Here is a 19,339-nt window from a genome sequence, read left to right on the forward strand (position 1 = left end):
TTTTAATGGTAAACTACAGTACAGACACAGAATGCCCCTTGTAGCGTGAGGCCTGTGAAACTGTGTGGATATTGCTGGCAGCCTGGGTGAGGGAAGCTATGAGGAGGGGGAGAAGCAGGTACATAGAGAGAAGAGGTTTTTCACACCCAGTTCAAAGAGGTGACATTCCTGCTGTCCTTGTACGAACCACTGTGGGCTGAGTGGGGGAGGAAGCTGAAAAATAAGGAATAGATTGCCTTCACAAAACAAGTGGCAAAAGACAAAGCCAAAAACCATACAGTTACATATATATTTTAAAAACATAATGACTCCGTCAACTGAAATAAGCTGTAAAGACTGGACTCAAATAATTTTCTCTGTAATGTCCATTTGTGATGAATACTTAAGAAGGAATTATGCAAGTTAATGACAGTTACAGAAGTGTGACTTGTATTCGAGAGAGCTACTGCTTGGATCTCAGAGGTAGGAAACCAGTGCTCTGAAATTTTACGTACGTGACTGTCTTATATTAACAGCTGCAGAGGCTGATTCTGCAAACTCTAAGCCATGTGAGAGTGGAACTACAGCAATTATATGAGTAGAGCAATGTAGATTTAATATGCATAATTATCAGAGCCTTTGTCTATGTTATAATTTTAAATATTAAATCTCCATTTTTGTTTTAAACTGTGGAAATATACAGAGAAAATGCATGCACATCTTGGGACAGAAATTATGTTTTGCTGCAATAAAAACAGATTTTTTTTTCCTTTTATATCCGTAGCTTTGTGAGGTTTCATTAAAAAAATCAAATCCTGTTTGTTGTCAAAGGTAGTTTTTAACTTTCCTTTTTAAAATCTATTAAGAAAACCCTATGCCACATAAGACAGAACACATTCAATAAAGTCAGTCTGTCTCTTTTCCTTTCCCTCCCTCTCTTTTTTTTTTTTTTTTTAAAGAATTAACTTAAAATATGTGTGCTGTGTAAGAACGTGTGCTGAAGTTTCATGTTTCAGGTAATCTTCTTTAAAATAATGGGAGTCTAGATTGCATCAGTTAGTTTAAAAACTGCTATGCTATTGGTAGGGACAAAATGGGATTAGAGCCAAAATTTGACTGCGTTACTGCCAAAGACTGTATCAGATTTAAGACACATGCTTCTGCAAGCTTCCATGAAGGTTGTGAAAAAAGTTTTAATACAGAGTTGGATTACAGCACTTGAGCTCAAAACATTGGCCGTTACACTACCATCTTAAAAGCCTGCTGTAACACGGAGCACGGAATAGAGCAGATTTCTTATGTTTTCTGGACCACAGATGGATTTTGAATGCCTCTTTGTGTCTTGATGGAAGATATATTACCTTCATTAACTGGAATCCATACCTGATCACTTGTAAGCGTGTATGTGTATACATAGAGATATAGATCTATTTAAACCCTTATCATGATTTTCTTTCAAGTGCATCTAAAATCTGCTCAAAGAAATTGCATTCTCTAGATGAACTTACAATTGTTTTGAGCAGTAAAGAGCCAGATATTTACTCCTGGATGTTGGAATCCTTTGTGAGCTTACAAGAGAAATTCTGGAAGCTTTTATTTTCTGTACTGGTGATAGAGAAATGCATTTCGAAACAGACGCCTCTAGCTGTATGACGACAACTGCGTAGTAACCTGTGGATTTTAAACATCAGAATGTACAAATCGTGGGCAACTGTGAATATTTTCATAGTTTATTTTCTACATCTGCTGCAAGGATCTGAGTATGAAAATGGTTCTGTAAAGGTAGGCGATCTTTATTTACTGTCATTCTTAATAATCCAAATTGCCAGAATTACATGCATTTAATGTGCAAGGTGGTGGTTTTTTTTCTGTTTTGGTGCTCAGGGTGTTTTTTGTGATGGTTTAGTTGCACAGATGTTTAACAGCCATAGAGGAAAGGGAATCTATAAAGATTTTAAGAAGTTAAATCCATATTCACAGTTTAATATTTTATGTCTTTTTAATAGTTATTATTAAGTACTTGTTGTATACTGTGTTCTTAAGTTAAACTTTTACTGTCAGTCATGCAAAATAAAAGTCTAAACAAAAATTTAAGTCAGAGTATTTATAATACTTGTTAAAGACACTTTTTAATTTCAGTTATTTTTAAGTGCAGGAATTAGTATCCTAGTATTGAAAATTTTCCTCTAAGAACACGTGTTCATCAGTTGTTCACTTCTTTGCCAGAAATCAGAGAAATGTTCTTCGTTTTATTAGGAGATTTTATCCAGGACTTTAAAATAAGCAGCAGCTAGTAATAACAGAGCACATTGCCTGGGAATTAACCTTTCTTCTGAATATAATACATGCAACAAAATTTAAACTGAAGCCTCACCTTGAGAGTAGGATTTTTCAGATCTGACTTTCTGAGACAGTGTAAGAACATCCAGGACAAACATTTAGAAAAATCAGAACAAAAAATGGAACAAGTTTCTACATGCGCAGTGTGTCCAAAAATGACTAATGCGGTGTGTGGTCCAGAACAAATTATTTGTTTTTCACTAACAGAGCAAAACAAGCTAATACTTTTGTTTTCACTTCAGAAGCTTCCTGCTTGCAGGAGATGACCACACACTAGTCTGTGAACTGCACCGCATGCTGACCTGTGTTTTAGAAAAGAAATGCTAAGTTATGTGCTTAATTGCAGACTGCTGTTGCAAGCACAAGAAGTTAGCAGCAGTGAGAAATGTGTGCCTCAGGATGACTAATGACCAACCCCTTTGCCTGCTCACCATTCACAAGCTTTTAATTTACAACCTCAGCAATCAGTTCTTTGAAGGCATTAGGACCCGAGTAATTAGTCCTGTGTGCATTACCTTTATGCACTGCATGACAAATCACTGGTTTCTTACATGTAGGAATCACTTCACTTAAACCAGAAAGCGTTTTCTAATACTGTTATTGTATAATTGGCAGGGATGATAGTTCTGTCCTCACGTGGGATATGTGGGTTTATTCAGCATAATAGTAAACCACTAGTCCTTTAATTAAATTTTGAAACCATATCCACTTTGCCTAGAATAAATGTAAGAGCTCTTCTTGCTAATCTAAACTGGTTTCTAGTTTATCCACTGCGATAGGATTATCCATCCAACATATGCACCTCTGTAATTGTTTTCATTGAAATTTGGCTACTGCCCTCAAGCAGCCAGCTTAGCCACAGGGTGCTGTATATAATAACAAATTGCTGTTAGTTTCCAAGACTATCCTAAAGGTATTGTGTAGATCACACTAAAAAGGGCTGTGCTTCACATGCATTGGCCACTAATTGCCACAAGGAAAAGACTTTTTTCTGCTTCTTCTGACTCTTTCTGTGTAGACAAAGATTTTTGGCTAAGCTGTTGATTATTTTTTCTTTTAACGTTTTACATAGTATGTTAGATTTCTGTGTTGTTTTAGCAAGTATGACCTATGGGCTTGTGTGTGTGTGTATGTGGATGTGGATATACCTCACAAAAAGTCCTTCATGCTACAGTGTGTAACGGTACACGGATCCCGTGTACCCCCATGTATGCCTGTTCTTACCGATTGCACCTCAAATTGAACTTGCAGAACACAGAAATGATGTATTGCATTCACCTACCATACTCCATTTTTTTAAAGCTCTTTAAGATCATTGGCAGTATTGCCTGGATAAAAACCACGAGGTCAGGATGCAGGTAATACGCGATTGATAAGATCCAAGAAGGGTTATTGCAACCTGTTCTCTCCTCCCCTCTCTGTTATATGAGTTGAAGTAGCTGAGCTCTGCCCAGGACACCTGAAGTTTTAAACCTGTTGATGGTTTAAACCATCAGATGGTGTCAGTGTGGTATCATGTGACAGAGTTTCAGGGGGCTAAGGATTTAAATACTCTCTTATCCCCCTTCTGCAAATATCCTAATTAATGCCACAAACCTTTAAAAGCTTATGTACAAGTGGCCGTGATTTGGCAAGTATCTCCGTTGTGCTTGGCTTGTCCCAGCCCTTCAGAAACGCCATTCTCTCCTGGGTACAGGAGTCCCATTTCCCCTCATGTTCACACCAAAGCCCAAATCCTCCTCCCTCTCTGCACTCCTGACCTGTCCCAGTCCTGGCATTTCACCCCTGTTCCCTCACCTCCAGGACTCAGGGTCTCCATTTCCCTACTGGGCTCCCATTTGTGCTCTCCGTGTGTCACCCTCATTCCCACTCGCTTCCTCCTGGGTGGGGGTGTCCTGCTTCTCTCTCAGACCCTCAGGAGGCCTGTCCCATTTCCTCAGAGACAGCCCTATCAGACCCTTTTGCTTTCCAGTCATGTCTGACCACGGTCTCCCCTTCCCTCCTCCATCCCTAGCTTCTCACTTGTGGCCAGGACTTCCCAGCTTTCCTCTTCCTAACCCCAGTTTCTAGTTCTGGTCTCTCAAGATACTCTCAGCCTCCTTGGCCTGGTCTTTCCTTCTTCCATCAGTGTCCATCTCCTTTCCCTTCCACAGGCAAATCGGGCAGCTTCCCTTCCCTGGTTCCCCAGCCCCTGTGATCTGAGGGAGAAGAAGGGCAGGTCCTCTGCTCCCAGCCCCATGGTCTGGACCTGTGGTGGCTTGCACCCATGTCCTGCTCCGCTCCCAAATGGAGTGGGGTCAGCACAGGCCTCATGTGCTGAGTGTCTAGCTGCTAAACCCTGGCAGGTCTCTGCTGTTGCTCTCGGAGGCTTTTTACGTTTGGGTGGACTTTTGCAGAGGTAGCAGTAGACACATCTGGGCCAACAAAGGTTCCTCAGGTGTCAAAACTTCACATCTGTGATCCACAGTGGGGAAACGCCAGATATTTGCAGAGATGGGATTGCCAGAAAATGTCTTTGCATGGATAAAGAAGGTGCTTCATCCTCTACTGCAGTCAAACCATTTTGACAGAGAAAGCAAAAAAACTTATTAAAATCATTTTAAGGCAGACATCTGGCATGGAAAGTTTCAGCCTGAACATCTAACGTCTGGCAGCATTATAAACAACTGGAAAACAGTCTCATGATGGGAAGCAGTGGGCAGCCTCGGACCGGGACGGTGCAGCTGTGCAGGTGTCAGGCAGGGCTCCTTAGCCGAACTCGCGTCAAGGCTGGCAGCGAACACTCTGCCTCCCACGCCAGTTGCTTGGTTCAGGATGCCAGCCTGACATATGAAATCCTCGGTGAACAATTAGATTTCCACATAGTTTTCTGAAGACTGAGCATTTTGTAATTTTTTTTTCTTTTTCATCAGGAAATGCTTAAAAAATTCCCTGTTTAAGTTTTGTCCTGACAGCCTCTTACGTTTTGGAACCCCTCAGCTAGGGAACCACAAACTTCGCTGTCTCTTTTCCTGTCTCTCCCCCACACATTTTTCCTCTCCTAGAGTAATGACAGACATAGGCTACTTTTTCCAGAATTATAAAATTAGATGCGAAGAGCCATCAGAGCCGAGGTGAGTTTTTTGCCAAGAAAAGCCAATGATCTGTCAGAGCTGCTTCTGCCTTCCAGCACGAAAACTGCCTCTCTAATGAGGCTGCAAGGTCTTGATCTCTGCGAACTGGAGTCTCCGTGCTCCCTGCCCTATTCTGCCCCTTGCGTTATTAAAAATGTGTTGAGGGGAAGGCAAGAGAAAGGGACAATGAAGGGGTAATGCCCAAGTTATAACAGACTCACAGCCTTTTCTTTTTGCAGAGGTCTTCTCCCCATGGTGAACCCTCCTTTGGTTCATTAGAGAGGAACCCACAGCTGACAGGCCTGAGGAGTATCATTGAACTAGAAATCTGCTTTTTCATCAGAAGACCGAAGGGTTAGACAGGCTTAGCCCGGGAGGTAAACATGGCTGCTCTCTGTTACACACACTCCTTTTCCACAGCTAAACCTTTTTTATTTCTGCACTAAACATGGATACAACCTCGAGTGGTCGGGTTTTGCTCCAACAGATCTTCTTAGATTCAGCAATCTCGTATTGCCACCGAGAGCTGGACAGAGGTGGAAGCCCCTTTCCGAACACAATGGGCACATAGCCCTTGTCTGCTGGTGAAACAGCAGACCCTCAGGCCCTGGACCACCTAAGTGGAGCATGCCTTGCCCTTGGGAAGGCATGGAAATACTGGAGAGCCATCACACCACGAGCGGAAGGAATCGGGAAGCTCTTTGCATCTCTCCTTTCCTAGAGCCAGCTGCAGTCTGTCTGTCTATGCAACCAAACCAGGGCTCTGCAAAGAAACCTGAGCAGCAGAGCTGGATGGAAGCTTTTGTCTCTGAAATTACCACTGGCACTGAATTTACAGAATGATCTACACAGCTCTCTAATAACTGCTTGCAAATGTTGCTCAGTTTCTAGAAATGAGAGATTCTAACTGATCTTCCATCTCGTGGGTTATCTTCCTCAAAGGCAACTCCTGTAAGTACAGCAAACTGCTCAACAGCTAGAAAAAGCAGCTCTAAAGGTTGCTGGAAAAAAATTATCTGCTTAAACTAGGCTTTGCATCCTCACAGCCAGCTTGCTTTCAAAGTTAGCAAACTCTTTTAAATAAAGATTATGAAATTGTCGTTTTCAGAAGCATTTTATTATCCCAGCTTTGTCACTGCTGCTTTTGATTCTCTGTGATTACTGTCTCTGATAGGCACAACGAGCCAAAAACATGTGAAAAGGTACTTGCCGCATTCCAGCAGAAATGATTGTTCGTGCTTTTCCTTCAGGAGTGGGAAGCTATCAGGGAGGCTGTGAGGAAAGCCAATTTGTTCTGACTTATCTGCTATTGCCTGGACAAGGTACAATGAGGGATAAGAGAACAATTCTGTATTGTTGCCATGCCACATGGCATCCGTCCTTGGCTCTTATCAATTTGGAAAGGGAACAACTAACACACTGCTACTTTATCAAGAGCAGTTCTCACTCATGAGAAATACCAAAAAAAAAAAAAAAATCCCTCCCAGCTGCTATTCCTGTCCAGTCCATCTCAGCTACAATTGTAATGTCTGAGGACAGAGCAGAGCCCTGAAAAGTACATCAGGCTGCTTAGATTAATCAGATGCAGCATTTGAGAAATTTGTTCCAATAGTCAGCTGTTTGAAATGAAGACAGTGCTAATTAAACTTTGACATCAGCCATGGCGCACATCTGAAGCTCTGTGAAGCCAACGGCAGGCAGGAAGGCAGGCTCAAAGGGCAGTGGAGCAACTTCTGTTAATTTGTGGTTACAAGGCAACCCAAACAAGCCATCACCTTGGGCTTGGCGAGTGTTGCTTGTCTCTGTTTTCTGCAGCCTACTTGTGCTTTCTCCCTCACAGGCATTTGCCTTGTTTCTAACCACTAATGTGGTGGTATTGATGCAGGATGCCACAGGAGGCAAACAGAGAAACAGCCTGCTTGAAAATGGAAAAAAAAACCCCAACCTGGTGCAAACTCTGGCTGGTGAGACCTCTGCCATTGTGTCTGCAAACTGTGTTCTGATCAATACTGTCCCTACTCCAGACAAGACCTGAGTGAGGTTTACTTGTGTTATCTCCTGTGGACACCGTACTGGTATTTGGGAAAAATAAATAAGGTACAGTTGTAAGTGATAATTAATTTATTCTTATTCCCATTAAAAACTTTGTATAGTAGTTTTTATAGTTATCATTAAGTGGCTGGGATCTGTTCCTGTTAGACCTTTCTCTCAGAGCAGGTAAGGCTAGTTACAAAACTCGCCATTGCTGTTTCTTGTGCTTGGCTTTGAGGTAGTCCCAAAATGACTGTATTGCTCAGCCTTGCTGGGGGTGGAAAAATGACCTGAGATATTTTGCTGCAGGGAAGCAAATCTGATATGGTACCTTTCCTATAAAAACCCTTATTCCTTAGGAATTCCTTATTCCTCCCACTATGTGCCAATTCCTTATCTAATTCTCTGCCTGCTCCTCACCTCCTCAGCATGCTTTGCAAATCTTCATAATTCTTGTTGGGATTTGAGGAACGGAGACAAAATGCTGTGTTCCACTGCTATAGCTGCAGAGATCCCATTTGCCCATGGGAAGAACAAGCAGAACTTGCTCTTTTTTTTTGCTGAGATTTGCTTTTGTGAAAGAGCTGTATATGGTCTTCTCTATCAATGAATAGCAGAACAATTGAGCAGGGTGTTTTAGTTTGCTTGCCTTAAGAAAAATTCAGCTTCCTGAAGGACATCTCCATATTTTTTCTATTTTCCCCCCAAATGTGACTTAAAGTAGGTGACCACTTGTCCAGAATGCCATCTAGGGTCCTTGCTGCTTCAGCAGAGTCGTACTGAGTACAATGGGACGTGCAAACACATGGGATTTGGCAATCTAATGTGGGCACCACATGCGTTTGCAAAGGGGTGGATGCTCTCCTTATTACCAAGATGTCAGGATGGCTTTGTTTGAGCCACGCTTTCAGATGGGAAGCACGCTGGGTTAGTTTTGAGAATTCATTGTCACCGACCACAGCACGGTCACTATTTGCGTGCAGTTGGGGAGGGAATTCTATTTGAGTTGGGTTGAATTGCAAAAAAGTTGCATCATGTTACTGTGTCATGTGTCACATTGCATGTAGAGAATGTGCCATACAAACAGGCAAAACTTTTCACTTTAATTAGCAATGTGACTCAGAAACCACGTTAGGATACTTTCCTGAACTGCGAGGGGAATATTACTTAAGAAAATGTACAATTCCAGGAAAATGTGTGCATGTGATTGGGGTAACATAAGTTCATTCGGCATTGGCAATGGCTTTGCTTTGTGAAGTGACATTTTGAAACCCGGCCGTCCAACTGGCTAGTCACACTCCCAAAACATTTATTAAAGTGTCTTGGGGCAAGCCCAGAAACCAATGAAGGCACTAACTGAAGGACCCTTCATCACATTAAAAAATATTTTCAAGTATTAAAAGAAATAGTCATCTGATTTCATTCAGGTCTCTGCTACTGAGCCATTCCAAAGTCACTGTCCAAACCCCAGTGACTTCCAGAGAATGGACAAATATCAAAAGGAAGTGACTACAGTCTCTTTGTAAACACATACAATGCTATTTTTGACATGTGTACCCTGTCACAGGGTTAGACTAGCACCTAACATCACGTCTGATGCAGCAAGTGCTGTGTAACGTTTCTAGCTGTGCTCTGTACGGAGCATCATAGCTGCCCAAACAGATTGCAGCAATGTAAGACGATACAAACAGGCAGACAAGTTAGAGGCTCCGAAAATGTACTGTAAGACTCTCAAAGCTGTCAGTAGCATTTGGGATATACCAATGAGTTACCACCCCGGACATTTATGACAATCCATCTGTGTCCTTTCACTGTCCAAGCAAATATATATTGTGTGATCGCTGTAGGAGGGACCTAAAGGTAAACTCTCCATGTAGATGACTGGGCTTGAACAGGAAGAAACTCCATACCACAGCAGACCTCCTCTTTTCTTCCATCTGCCCGTCTGGCTTTTCCATCACTGCTGACAAAATGATGTGCAGTGAATGTTTTTACCTTCAAAATCACACTTCAGCTGCTGTGAGGATGTTTCCCACGAGACCCAAAAGACCTGGCTGTGGGAAAAAGATATTTGTTTAATGAGAGTTGTAGTTGACTTTCAAAATATTTGCTGAATCAAAAAAAAAAAACAAACCTCCCTCATTTTGGTGTAAAAATCTAGCTGGCTAAAAGTATATAGTTGTGAGATATATTTTGATAAAATATTATCTATCACTGATTTCTTTGGACACACAAAAAAAGAATATGGAATATTCTGAGATTTATGCTTTCACAAAATCATGTACAATTCTGATGTTTTCGTTCTTTGCTTTGAATATTTTGGTTCATTCAAACCAAGAATACAGCAACCAAAATGTCTTGTCTCTGAGGATTTTGATAATGTAAGCCCACTACTAAAGTGCAAGAAGTCTGATCTGTTTGCTTTAGCACAACAAAAGATGTATTCTAGTTCAAAAGACCATTCAAAATATAAATCAGCTGTTCTCTTGAAGCCATAGGGTAGCTAATATGATTCACCTGTGAAAACATATGATCCTCAGCTAAAGTAGAAGCTGGTTTATCACCACCTTGACCATGAAATTTAGGAAATGGGTACTTAAATCTGCTGTCTTCACTGGAAGTGAGGCTTGAGCCCGAGGGGAGAGAGTCCCAAGGAGGGGAGTCTGGAGGGAACTTTTTACTACACTGAACATCACAGATGGAGAAGTCTAGAAGCTGCATCTCCTCCAGCTGTGGGCCTTGGTCAGATGATGTACTGACAAGGTTTTAGCCAAAGAGGCCCTCAAACATCACATCTATATCAGCGAGAAATGTGACAGTCTCAGATAAATGCCTCCCTGTCAGGCCCCTGCCCCCTCATACAACACCTAGTCAAACTATCAGCTTTACCATTTTACGTTCCTCCCAAACCCATCTGTCAGTCCTTTCTGCACCCTGGCAATTCTCTACTGCTCTTCTTACAGCACAGGGCTCCATGCAGTTTCCCCTTCGACAGCCATGACACACAGGACTTGAGGATGAAGTGCTGTGATTACACAGTCACCCTCTCCTGAAGTGATGCACGGCCAAGGCCAACACTCCTTAACTCTTCAGGCAGACAGGGGAGAGGTTTTGTCTAGACTCTGGGTGGGGGAAACACATTTTTTTCCCTGTACCTGCTCTTCAGTCCTTGAGCTTTTTCTGGGCAAGCAGGCACTGATGAGGGTAGAGAGGTGACCTTCAGGCTTTCCACTCGGAGCACCATTTCCTCCTCCTCAGGCAGAGCAGGAGTAGCTGCCTGGGTGTTACAGCCAGGCGATGCATGTCTGACACGTGCGTATTTTTGCTGGTGAGAGTTATACGGAGTCTCCCTTTGATGCAGTTGCAGAAAATGCTGCAGTAGTGGACACAGCTGAAAATATTATCAGGCAAATCAAGGCATTACTTTTCTGAGGAGGCTTTGGAAAACAAAAAGTGCTGCCTGGGTGCTTCATTTCCAAATCCCAGCTTTTTTGACTATTGTACATCCGATGCAACCTTAGGGTTTCTCAACTGTAAAACAGTCCTTAATAATTTTATATCTGGAGAAAAAAAAAAAGTTGAGGCCATTTTCAATATCTTAAAAAAAAATTCAGCCCAGTTGCATATTATTTGCCATATACTTGGACGATACAGCTTTCAATACAATTCTCACTGGAGAAAGCACCCTTTAAAAAATCTGGAAATCTGTCTGCAAATCTGTCTCAGAGGACCTAAACTTGTCCCCACCAGAAGCAGCATGTTCCTCCAGGCTATGAATGCTGTAACTGTGATGATCAAGTGAATATTCAGCCTGGATAAGGCAGAGAACTGAGAAAGCCTAAACTTTTTTCTATCTGTTAGAGCAGATTCAAGTTTTTGTTTAAACAGTCACCATTTGAAGGTAGAATGAAGTACTGCATGCTCCTGCAACTTCATCTGTGCTTCCGATAACAACACCAAAGACAGTCACTGAAAAATCCCATGACAAGCCCATCTGTTTCAGAGAATATTAGTAGGAAGTCAAAATATCTCATTGTTTTGTCTCTCTGCGGTCATGTTCATTACAATTAAAAATAGCTTATTTGTCTACTAATAATCATAGATAATCATGCGTCCAGAGGACAAACAGTCAGGGATGGGACTTTGTATATCAGAAGTTCATAGCTGACAGAGAATCAAAATTCTTATTTTATTGGAGCTGTTGAAAAGTAGATGTTCTTTCTCTCCTCAGAAATGAAATACAATGGTGATGATAAAATTAGTACAAACTAGTATGTGTCAGACATGTGGTAGAGTTAGACACCTCAGGCTAGATGTTTACAGGGTGATGCAGTTGCTTGTTGATAACGCAGTATCCTCCTACAAGCCTGCTGTTTTCAAGCTGCAGAAGATTCTGTCACTATTTCATTACCCATTGTGCAACACCCCAAGGACACAGGATGCTGTATTGTAGACAATATTTGTTACAATACAATTTGGCAATGGTTGAGTCCCTGCTATCTCAAAATCATGGCCCATCACTCTGAGCAATATTTTCTATGTTTTCTTGGTACTCCCTTTGGATTAATGCCTTCCTCTGTTTTCACTCATCTTTTACTTCGGTTATAGACCTCAGGTTAGGCCTCTTTATTTTGTTTTTGTATCTGGCCCCATACTCCTGGGAGCCACAATAATGCTAAAAATACTACTAATAATGATGGAAATCCTCAGAAGGAGTTCCTTTTACTGCAGAGACTTCACACAAGCTCATCATCCTCACCACAAAAATGGTTAAACAAGAGACCGTCAGATACCATGTAGATCTTTGTGTTGGCCTCACAATGGCAGGAGCTGCCCTGTTTTCCTGCCAAGAGAGAACAAGACTTTTCCACAGGAACTCCCTTGCAGTTCTCTGGCCACATCAGCACACAGTTTGCGTACTGCGAGCCACAGCACAGCTGGGTAACTACCACATGGCTTTGGGGCTGGGAGTGAAGTGCTTTCCTCTGGCCAGGCAGCTGCCAGTGCTGGCAGCTTTAGCCAGTCCCAGCTCCTTCAGACCTTGGTGCAGTTGCAATTCTTAATTGTTTATATGTGTGTACCCAAGAAAAATTGACTGCTGTCCCTCATAAATTGTTTGTGCTTTATATAAGGAGAGAGGACTTAATCTCATTTGACTTTCTCTTAGTTGCATGGGATTCAGGTCATAGAATCATAGAATAGTTTGGGTTGGAAGCGACCTTTAAAGGTCATCTAGTTCAACCCCCCTGCAAGGAGCAGGGACATCTCTAATCAGATCAGGTTGCTCAGAGCCCCATCCAACCCGGCCTTGAAGGTTTCCAGGGATGGGACATCCACCACCTCTCTGGGCGACCTGTTCCACCACCCTCATTGCTAAACATTTCTTCTTTATATCTAGTCTAAATCTACCATCTTTTGGTTTAAAACCATTACACCTTGTCCTATCATAACAGACCCTGCTAAAAAGTTTCTCCACAACTTTCTTATAAGCCCCCTTTAGGTACCAAAAGACTGCAATAAGGTCTCCCTGGACCATCCTCTTCTCCAGTCTTAACAGCCCCAACTGCTTCAAACTGTCTTTACAGGAGAGGTGCTCCAGCCCTCTGATCATCTTCGTGGCCTCCTCTGGACCACTTCTAGCAGGTCCATGTCCTTCTTATTTTGGGGACTCCAGAGCTGGACACAGTACTCCACTCTACAGAAAGAAGGAGGCAGTTTGGAGGCACAGTTTATCCAAAAGACTTTATAATTAGATGAAAGTGCACCCAATGGACCTATTTTTCTTCATTAACTATAATAAGAGTCTCAGACAACCAGTTCATGTTCAGTCAGGTGAATGACCCGTAGGATCTGATTTTTTAAAAAAAATTTTCATGATCATAGGGTGACAGGGAGCTGTAGGCCCTCTGTCTCTGCAAGATGAGCCCGTAACTATGATCAGCTCATACACTGTTGTAAAAGCACCTTGGGGAATGCGTCATTGAAGAAAAGGAGGTTATTTCCAGGTGTAAAATATATACCAGCAAAATTCCTTGGTATTTTCATGTGGTGAAGAATCATCTACTTAGTATTTAAACTGGTTTGAGTCTAGTTCTGAGAATAGCCCTTGGGCAGCACTGGAATGCAGGGAGTTCAGCTTCTGGTTGTGTCAAGTCCTTGTCTTCTACATGACTTCTCTTGAACTGAATGCAGCTGCTACCACTCCATTAAGCGCACAACACTCACATGAAGGTTCAAAATGTCCTCACATGCTGCCAGTACTCTTTGCTGGTGTGCAAGCACTCTCACTTTGCGATGAAACTTCCCCTCCAGATTGGTTAATTTTGAAAGATTTAGTCTGAACTTGGCTTAAACTTGTCTGGCCATGTTTGTGATACAATGGCATTAAGAGAATCCTCACTCTGTGTTATGCAGCTACAATCTGCTTTCCCTGGCAAGATAAAGCTGTTACCTTCTTTTTGTTGTTTAACTGCTGAGCAGATGGATCATAAGAGTGCAAGGTTATTGAGAGGTTCCTTAATCATTTATCCTGGCCCCAGACACTGTGATCATGTTGAAGATTTGCAGTGGTATTTATGCAGCACTTACCACAATAGTATCTGTGACCCTAACTCTGAAAAACATTCTTTTTCAGAAGAGTTTTTACATGTGTTTAGCTTTAAGCAAAGGCTTATGTCTCACTGTGGATAAGGACTGCGAAGCTGGTGCTTAAGGAAAGTAGTCATCTGTGTAAGCTTTCAGGATGTGTTTCCTGGGTCTGTGGGTGTGCTTGAGTAGAGTGAAATGCAAGCAGGACTTTCCTCAGATTGAGCAAAATATGGATTTTGATCAACCTTTAGTTTTGCTTTCTTATGCCCACAAAATATTATTCGGCATGCATCTATTTTCTTAAATAAAAATACTGATAGTTACTGATGGCCTTGAAAATAATTAATTTTGGGTCCTAGGCATGTGTTTGTGCTGTAGGCCTTCAGATAAATTTAGGACTTCAGTGGGCCTTTCTTTTACTATTGTATTCTACACAACTTTCCTCCATTGTTCAAAACATCTTCAGGAGATCCTGAAACACAGCATGAATGCAAAGACCATCTGTGTCAGGATGGAAAGAGCGGAACATATTAAAAAAAAAAGGGTTCTGCAAACATGGGTTTTGCTGACTCACTCAGACATCAGTTTGAAAAGAGTAGGCTATTTTGTCTTAGGTGAGAAGCCTAGGATCTTATTAAGCATGGAGAAAAGGCGCTGAGCTGCAGCACCTGATAGGGGATTTTCAATACTGATTCTCAAGAAGGGGCCCAGTTTGAACAGTGCAGACTATGTGTGGGATTGTGCATCTGTGTGACATGATACATAAGCCAAATATTTGACTAGCATAAATCAATGGGGTAATGAACTCAGTGTCTGATTTAAGCCAGCATCTGAGGTGGGAAAGGCCACTGAATGTACCACTGTTTTTTTCTCTTGTTGCTTTCCAATGCTAACTACTTTTAGGGTTTTTCTGGCATCTAAGATTGCTAGGAAGAAGATAGATAGCCCATTTTGGTTTCTTTTGGAAGGACAAAAGTTGTAATTATCCAAAAATCACAATGCTAACCGACGTTATCATTTCCTGATGTCAGTGATGTTGCTCAAAGCCCAAATAGAAGAAAATAGATATTCCTCTTTGCCTTGAAGAATAGTTTTGGAACATTTGAGAGGTCAGTGTTACGAAAAACATACAACTTCATTGAAATATGAATCTGATTTTTATCTCTGGGTATGGGATCCATTCTTCAATAAGATACTTAGAAAAAATATATTAAAAGCAGCAGTAAGCTGAAGAGATAAGAATGAACTACTTAAACCTACTACTTCGATATTTGTTATTGATGAGTTCTTCTACGCAAACATTTCTTGTAGGCAATAGCATTATGTATTTGGTTGACCACAGGGTATACATTTACGGGTACTGAAAGTTTAGGACATTTGGAGCTTTCCAGTGATATGGCTTCACAGGTAATTTGTTCATTTTAGGAGCATGTAAAGGACATTGCCCTGGCCCTTTGCCAATGACTCCTTCTCTGCTTTCTTTTTCTCTCAAGCCTTAATGTATATTTTAAGCTTTCTGGGGACAGAGATCATAATTTTGCTCCCCTCCTGTTCAAATGTTGATTTTAACTGCTGTCCACTTGATATCACTGTGACAGGGGATAATGTCCTTGATCATCACATGAGGGGTAGGTCTGGGATGCTCTTGAACTTAATACCTTCCTCGAATTTTATGTTTTGAAACACTTATCCACCTTTCTGTGCAAAGCTGCACTCTAAGTGGGGCTTTTCAGTCAGCCAGAGTATGTTTGTCTAGATCTAAACAGGGCCTGAATTTAAACTGCAGTATATGAAAGAAGTCTCCACATCTGCATGATGCTAGAAGCCCTACGGCACATACGATCATAGAATAGTTTGGGTTGGAAGGGACCTTTAAAGGCCATCTAGTCCAATCCCCATGCAAGGAGCAGGGACATCATGTATGGCACTATCTGAGATGGTAAAATGTTCTGTGTTTTCATTTGATGCCATCCTTTGCAAAACAGGACAACTAGGAATTAATGCTTCAGAAAGATTTTGTGATGACACGCTACTCAGTTCTGCTGTGCTGTAGCAAGAGAGTGCCCAGTTGGAGCCATTCAGCCTGTGGTGTCCAAGGCCACAGGGCTGTGCTCTGCTGATGGGGCTCCACGCTCTATTTTTTAAGCCCATAGTTTTGAATGCTTTTAAGTTGTGGATAGCTACCTCTATGGTCAAAGAGTATAATGATGAAGGATGTCCTTCCAGATGCTGAACAGTTTGGCCATGGTCTAGCAAGTGTTTAGAAGAAGATTTTAGGTAAGAGTATCATAGTTGTTTCAAAGGAGTCAAACCAAACACAAAAGGTGGTATTTACTGTTCCTGTTTTGATGCTTAGGAAGACTGGAACAAAATTAGGTGCTTCTCTTCAGATGTTTTATACCCCAGATAGCTGTGGTGAGATCTGTTTTATCAAAGATCCATCACACTGATACCTCTTGTGATCTGGTTAGCCTGGGCTTGCTGGGCAGCCAGCAGAAAGACTTTCAATGTGATTTCAAATGAATCATGCTCTAAAAGTGTCTATATTTCTCTGCCTTGGCTATAGAGGGAGCTGAGAGTGACTCGCTCATAGACAAAATAGATATCCAGACTGTCAAAACCTACAACTATTTGGGATTCAGCCCTCCCTTAAAAGCTAGCAGTGCCTTCAGCTCACCATCTTACCTAGTGTCAGCAGTCCTCTGAGGGACACGCCATACTTTATCTCAGTGCTGTTGTTGTTATGGGAAAGGGCATCAGGAAATTCTGTACTGGGTAGGGATTCCTGTGAAGGAACCATAACGTCAGCTGTAAAATTTATTCCCTCCAGGATGAAGTGAAATATAAGAAGAAGGAAGACAATTATTCCGGCATTGTGATGGCACGCAACTGGTGATCCCATCAAAATGCAGAGCTTGGATAGGTGTTAGGAAACGTGGAGAGAGTAGAGACAACAGATTCACTTCAGGGTTGAATAGCCCAGGCAATACTGAGTGGGGCTGGAGCTGACAGAAGTGATAACTCAGTTCCAAGGGCTCTGTGTGAACTTTGGATGATCATGATTTAGTTAATTAGGATACATTTCCGATGACTGCAGAGGGAATTCTGCAATGAGCACTGCTCCTTCCATTTCCTTTGACTGTACTTCTTCAATTTCCAATATATGAAACCCAGTAAGAGAAGGAACAACCTGCACACATAGGCAAGCTTTGTCGATATCACTATGATGCATCAATATCAGAGGCATATTTTTTTTTAAATACCAGAATTCAGATCCTATTGGAGATGCATTTTTTTGGGGGGTATAAAAATGACTTCTACTAATATAACTTGTTCCCCTTTCTATAAAATAGTACTTGTGAAGGCATCAAGTTAGTTAACTTCACTGTATACAGTCCATGTCAAGGAACTTGTAAAGTGTTAAAATACCAACATCCTTTAAACAGTACAAATTCTTGCTTTAGATAAACCCAGAGATCTTCGCTTACCATGAGGAGGCATGCATACTTTTTCTGTACTCTTTCATCTTAGCTTTAAAACTTATTTTGCTCATATTACAATCACTAATAAAAATTCTTGATATTTAAGTAAAAGAAATGGGAAAGCCAATCTCAAACTACTGACTCTTACAAGAAGTGCAGAGATAAGTCTTCTAATTTACAGAATACCATAATCTCATTTTACAGGTTCTCTGTAAACTCAGTCTAGTTTAGAAGTCTTGGATGCTGATTCAGCTAGAACATCTTTTTACCGTAAACAGAAAAAAAAAAAAATCTTGTTAATGGTTACTAGAGTTCATTTTTAATATCTTTGATCCCATTGCCATGCCAGCGCTGGTCCTACGCTCGCATGTTTTGCAAGGTCAAGGAGGCAGTTTGTGAATGGGAGTGAATACAAGCTGCGGTTCTTAGAACAAATAAGTCTTGACACATTGACCTCGAGATGAATTTCAGCTTTCCTAGATCAGCAAAATCCTGGCTAGCTTGTTCGTAAAACTATCTTGAAATTCAGTGCCTGGTGTTAGGTATTCACATTCCTTCTGAGCTATTTGTCCATAAGTATTGAGATGGGCTTTCTAGTTTTCACCACATAGGAAATGTATGAGAAATCATTCACCTATTAAAAACAGCCATCTTTAGAATGAAGCATGGCAGCTTGCTAGAGCACAATATCATGTTCTGTACGGGCATAAAAGAAGAGTAAATAACCTATTCTGAGTTAACTACATAGGGAATTTTAGGTCAGTGGAAGGTAATTACCCAAAAACGAACTTGGCGCGTATGTACAGGCTAACATCTGTATCATTGCAAAATAAATGCCACAGATGTTTTAATAACAAACAACAGATGCGCTCAGTGCCTGGGTTTCAGATCTCATCTAAAAATGTCCCTCTTATAGGTGACCCTTTCCCTCACCCCCTCCCCAGTCCTATACAGAGCATTCGCTTGCTACCGGTTCAGGCTGCAGCTCGCAGACTGCTACGCACTTCATCGCCAGTTTCCTACACTTCATCTTTGCTTTTAAGCCTTTTATTTATGAGAGCTGGCACTGCAGCCCTTTATTTGCAAGTCAAAAAGTACCCTCAAGTGCCTGACCAGAGAGTAGGGCTGAGAGCACCAGCCCAGCGCAACGCAGCCATTTATGAAGACAACCTTTTCCCTGGGTTGCAGGCAATAGCTTTCAGCAGATCTGGTGAGTCAGTGGAAATAAGTACTCAACGCCTTGATAAAGGCACAAACACAGATGTCGGAAAGCAGCAGCCAAATAAACCAGTATTGTTATGGGGTGCCGTGCAATATTACATTTCTGTTAAATAGGTATTTTTAAAAGTGAATAACAACTTTAAACTGATGGGGTACACCTTTGTAGGGAGCGTTCTCCCATGGAAGTGGAGAATGGCCACGTTCGACATGCAGGTGGCAAATCCAGTGACCACATGAGTGCTGCTGCACAGCCATAGCGCTGAGGATGGGTTGGGGCCACTTTGGCTGACTCGAGTACAACACAAATGGTAGCCAGGATGGGAAACGGCAGATGCATCCTGGACTTTGCAGCACATTGAAGGTTGTGTTTGACATGTGGCGGAGCCCTCGTAATTGGGGCAGCTTCCAGCTGCATCCCCTGCCCGTGCAGTGGTGTCCCATGGCTGGCACCAGAGTTCTGGCACTTGAGGTGAACTCACCAGTTGAACTCACGCAGGTTGCCTATAGGGATGACCCGGGATTCAAGCTGGGATAGCTGGCCAGCTCAGGCACAGCAGCGATGTGATGGGTGTCTGCCAGGTTCCC

The 19,339-nt window shown here is 41.9% G+C and overlaps 1 protein-coding gene across 1 annotated transcript in view; it reads left to right on the top strand.

Moving 5' to 3' along the window:
* Positions 1 to 1,179: 1,179 nt before the first annotated feature.
* Positions 1,180 to 19,339, top strand: part of VEGFD (vascular endothelial growth factor D) — a 31,146-nt gene continuing 12,986 nt past the window's right edge. The window contains exon 1 of the mRNA XM_010115303.2: positions 1,180 to 1,761. Coding sequence (XP_010113605.1) covers positions 1,672 to 1,761 — 90 coding nt within the window. The 5' untranslated portion in view covers positions 1,180 to 1,671. The remainder of the gene's footprint in view (positions 1,762 to 19,339) is intronic.

Source organism: Chlamydotis macqueenii, chromosome 1 (assembly GCF_036417535.1).
Source record: "Chlamydotis macqueenii isolate bChlMac1 chromosome 1, bChlMac1.mat, whole genome shotgun sequence".
In the NCBI taxonomy this organism is placed as follows: Eukaryota; Metazoa; Chordata; class Aves; order Otidiformes; family Otididae; genus Chlamydotis; species Chlamydotis macqueenii.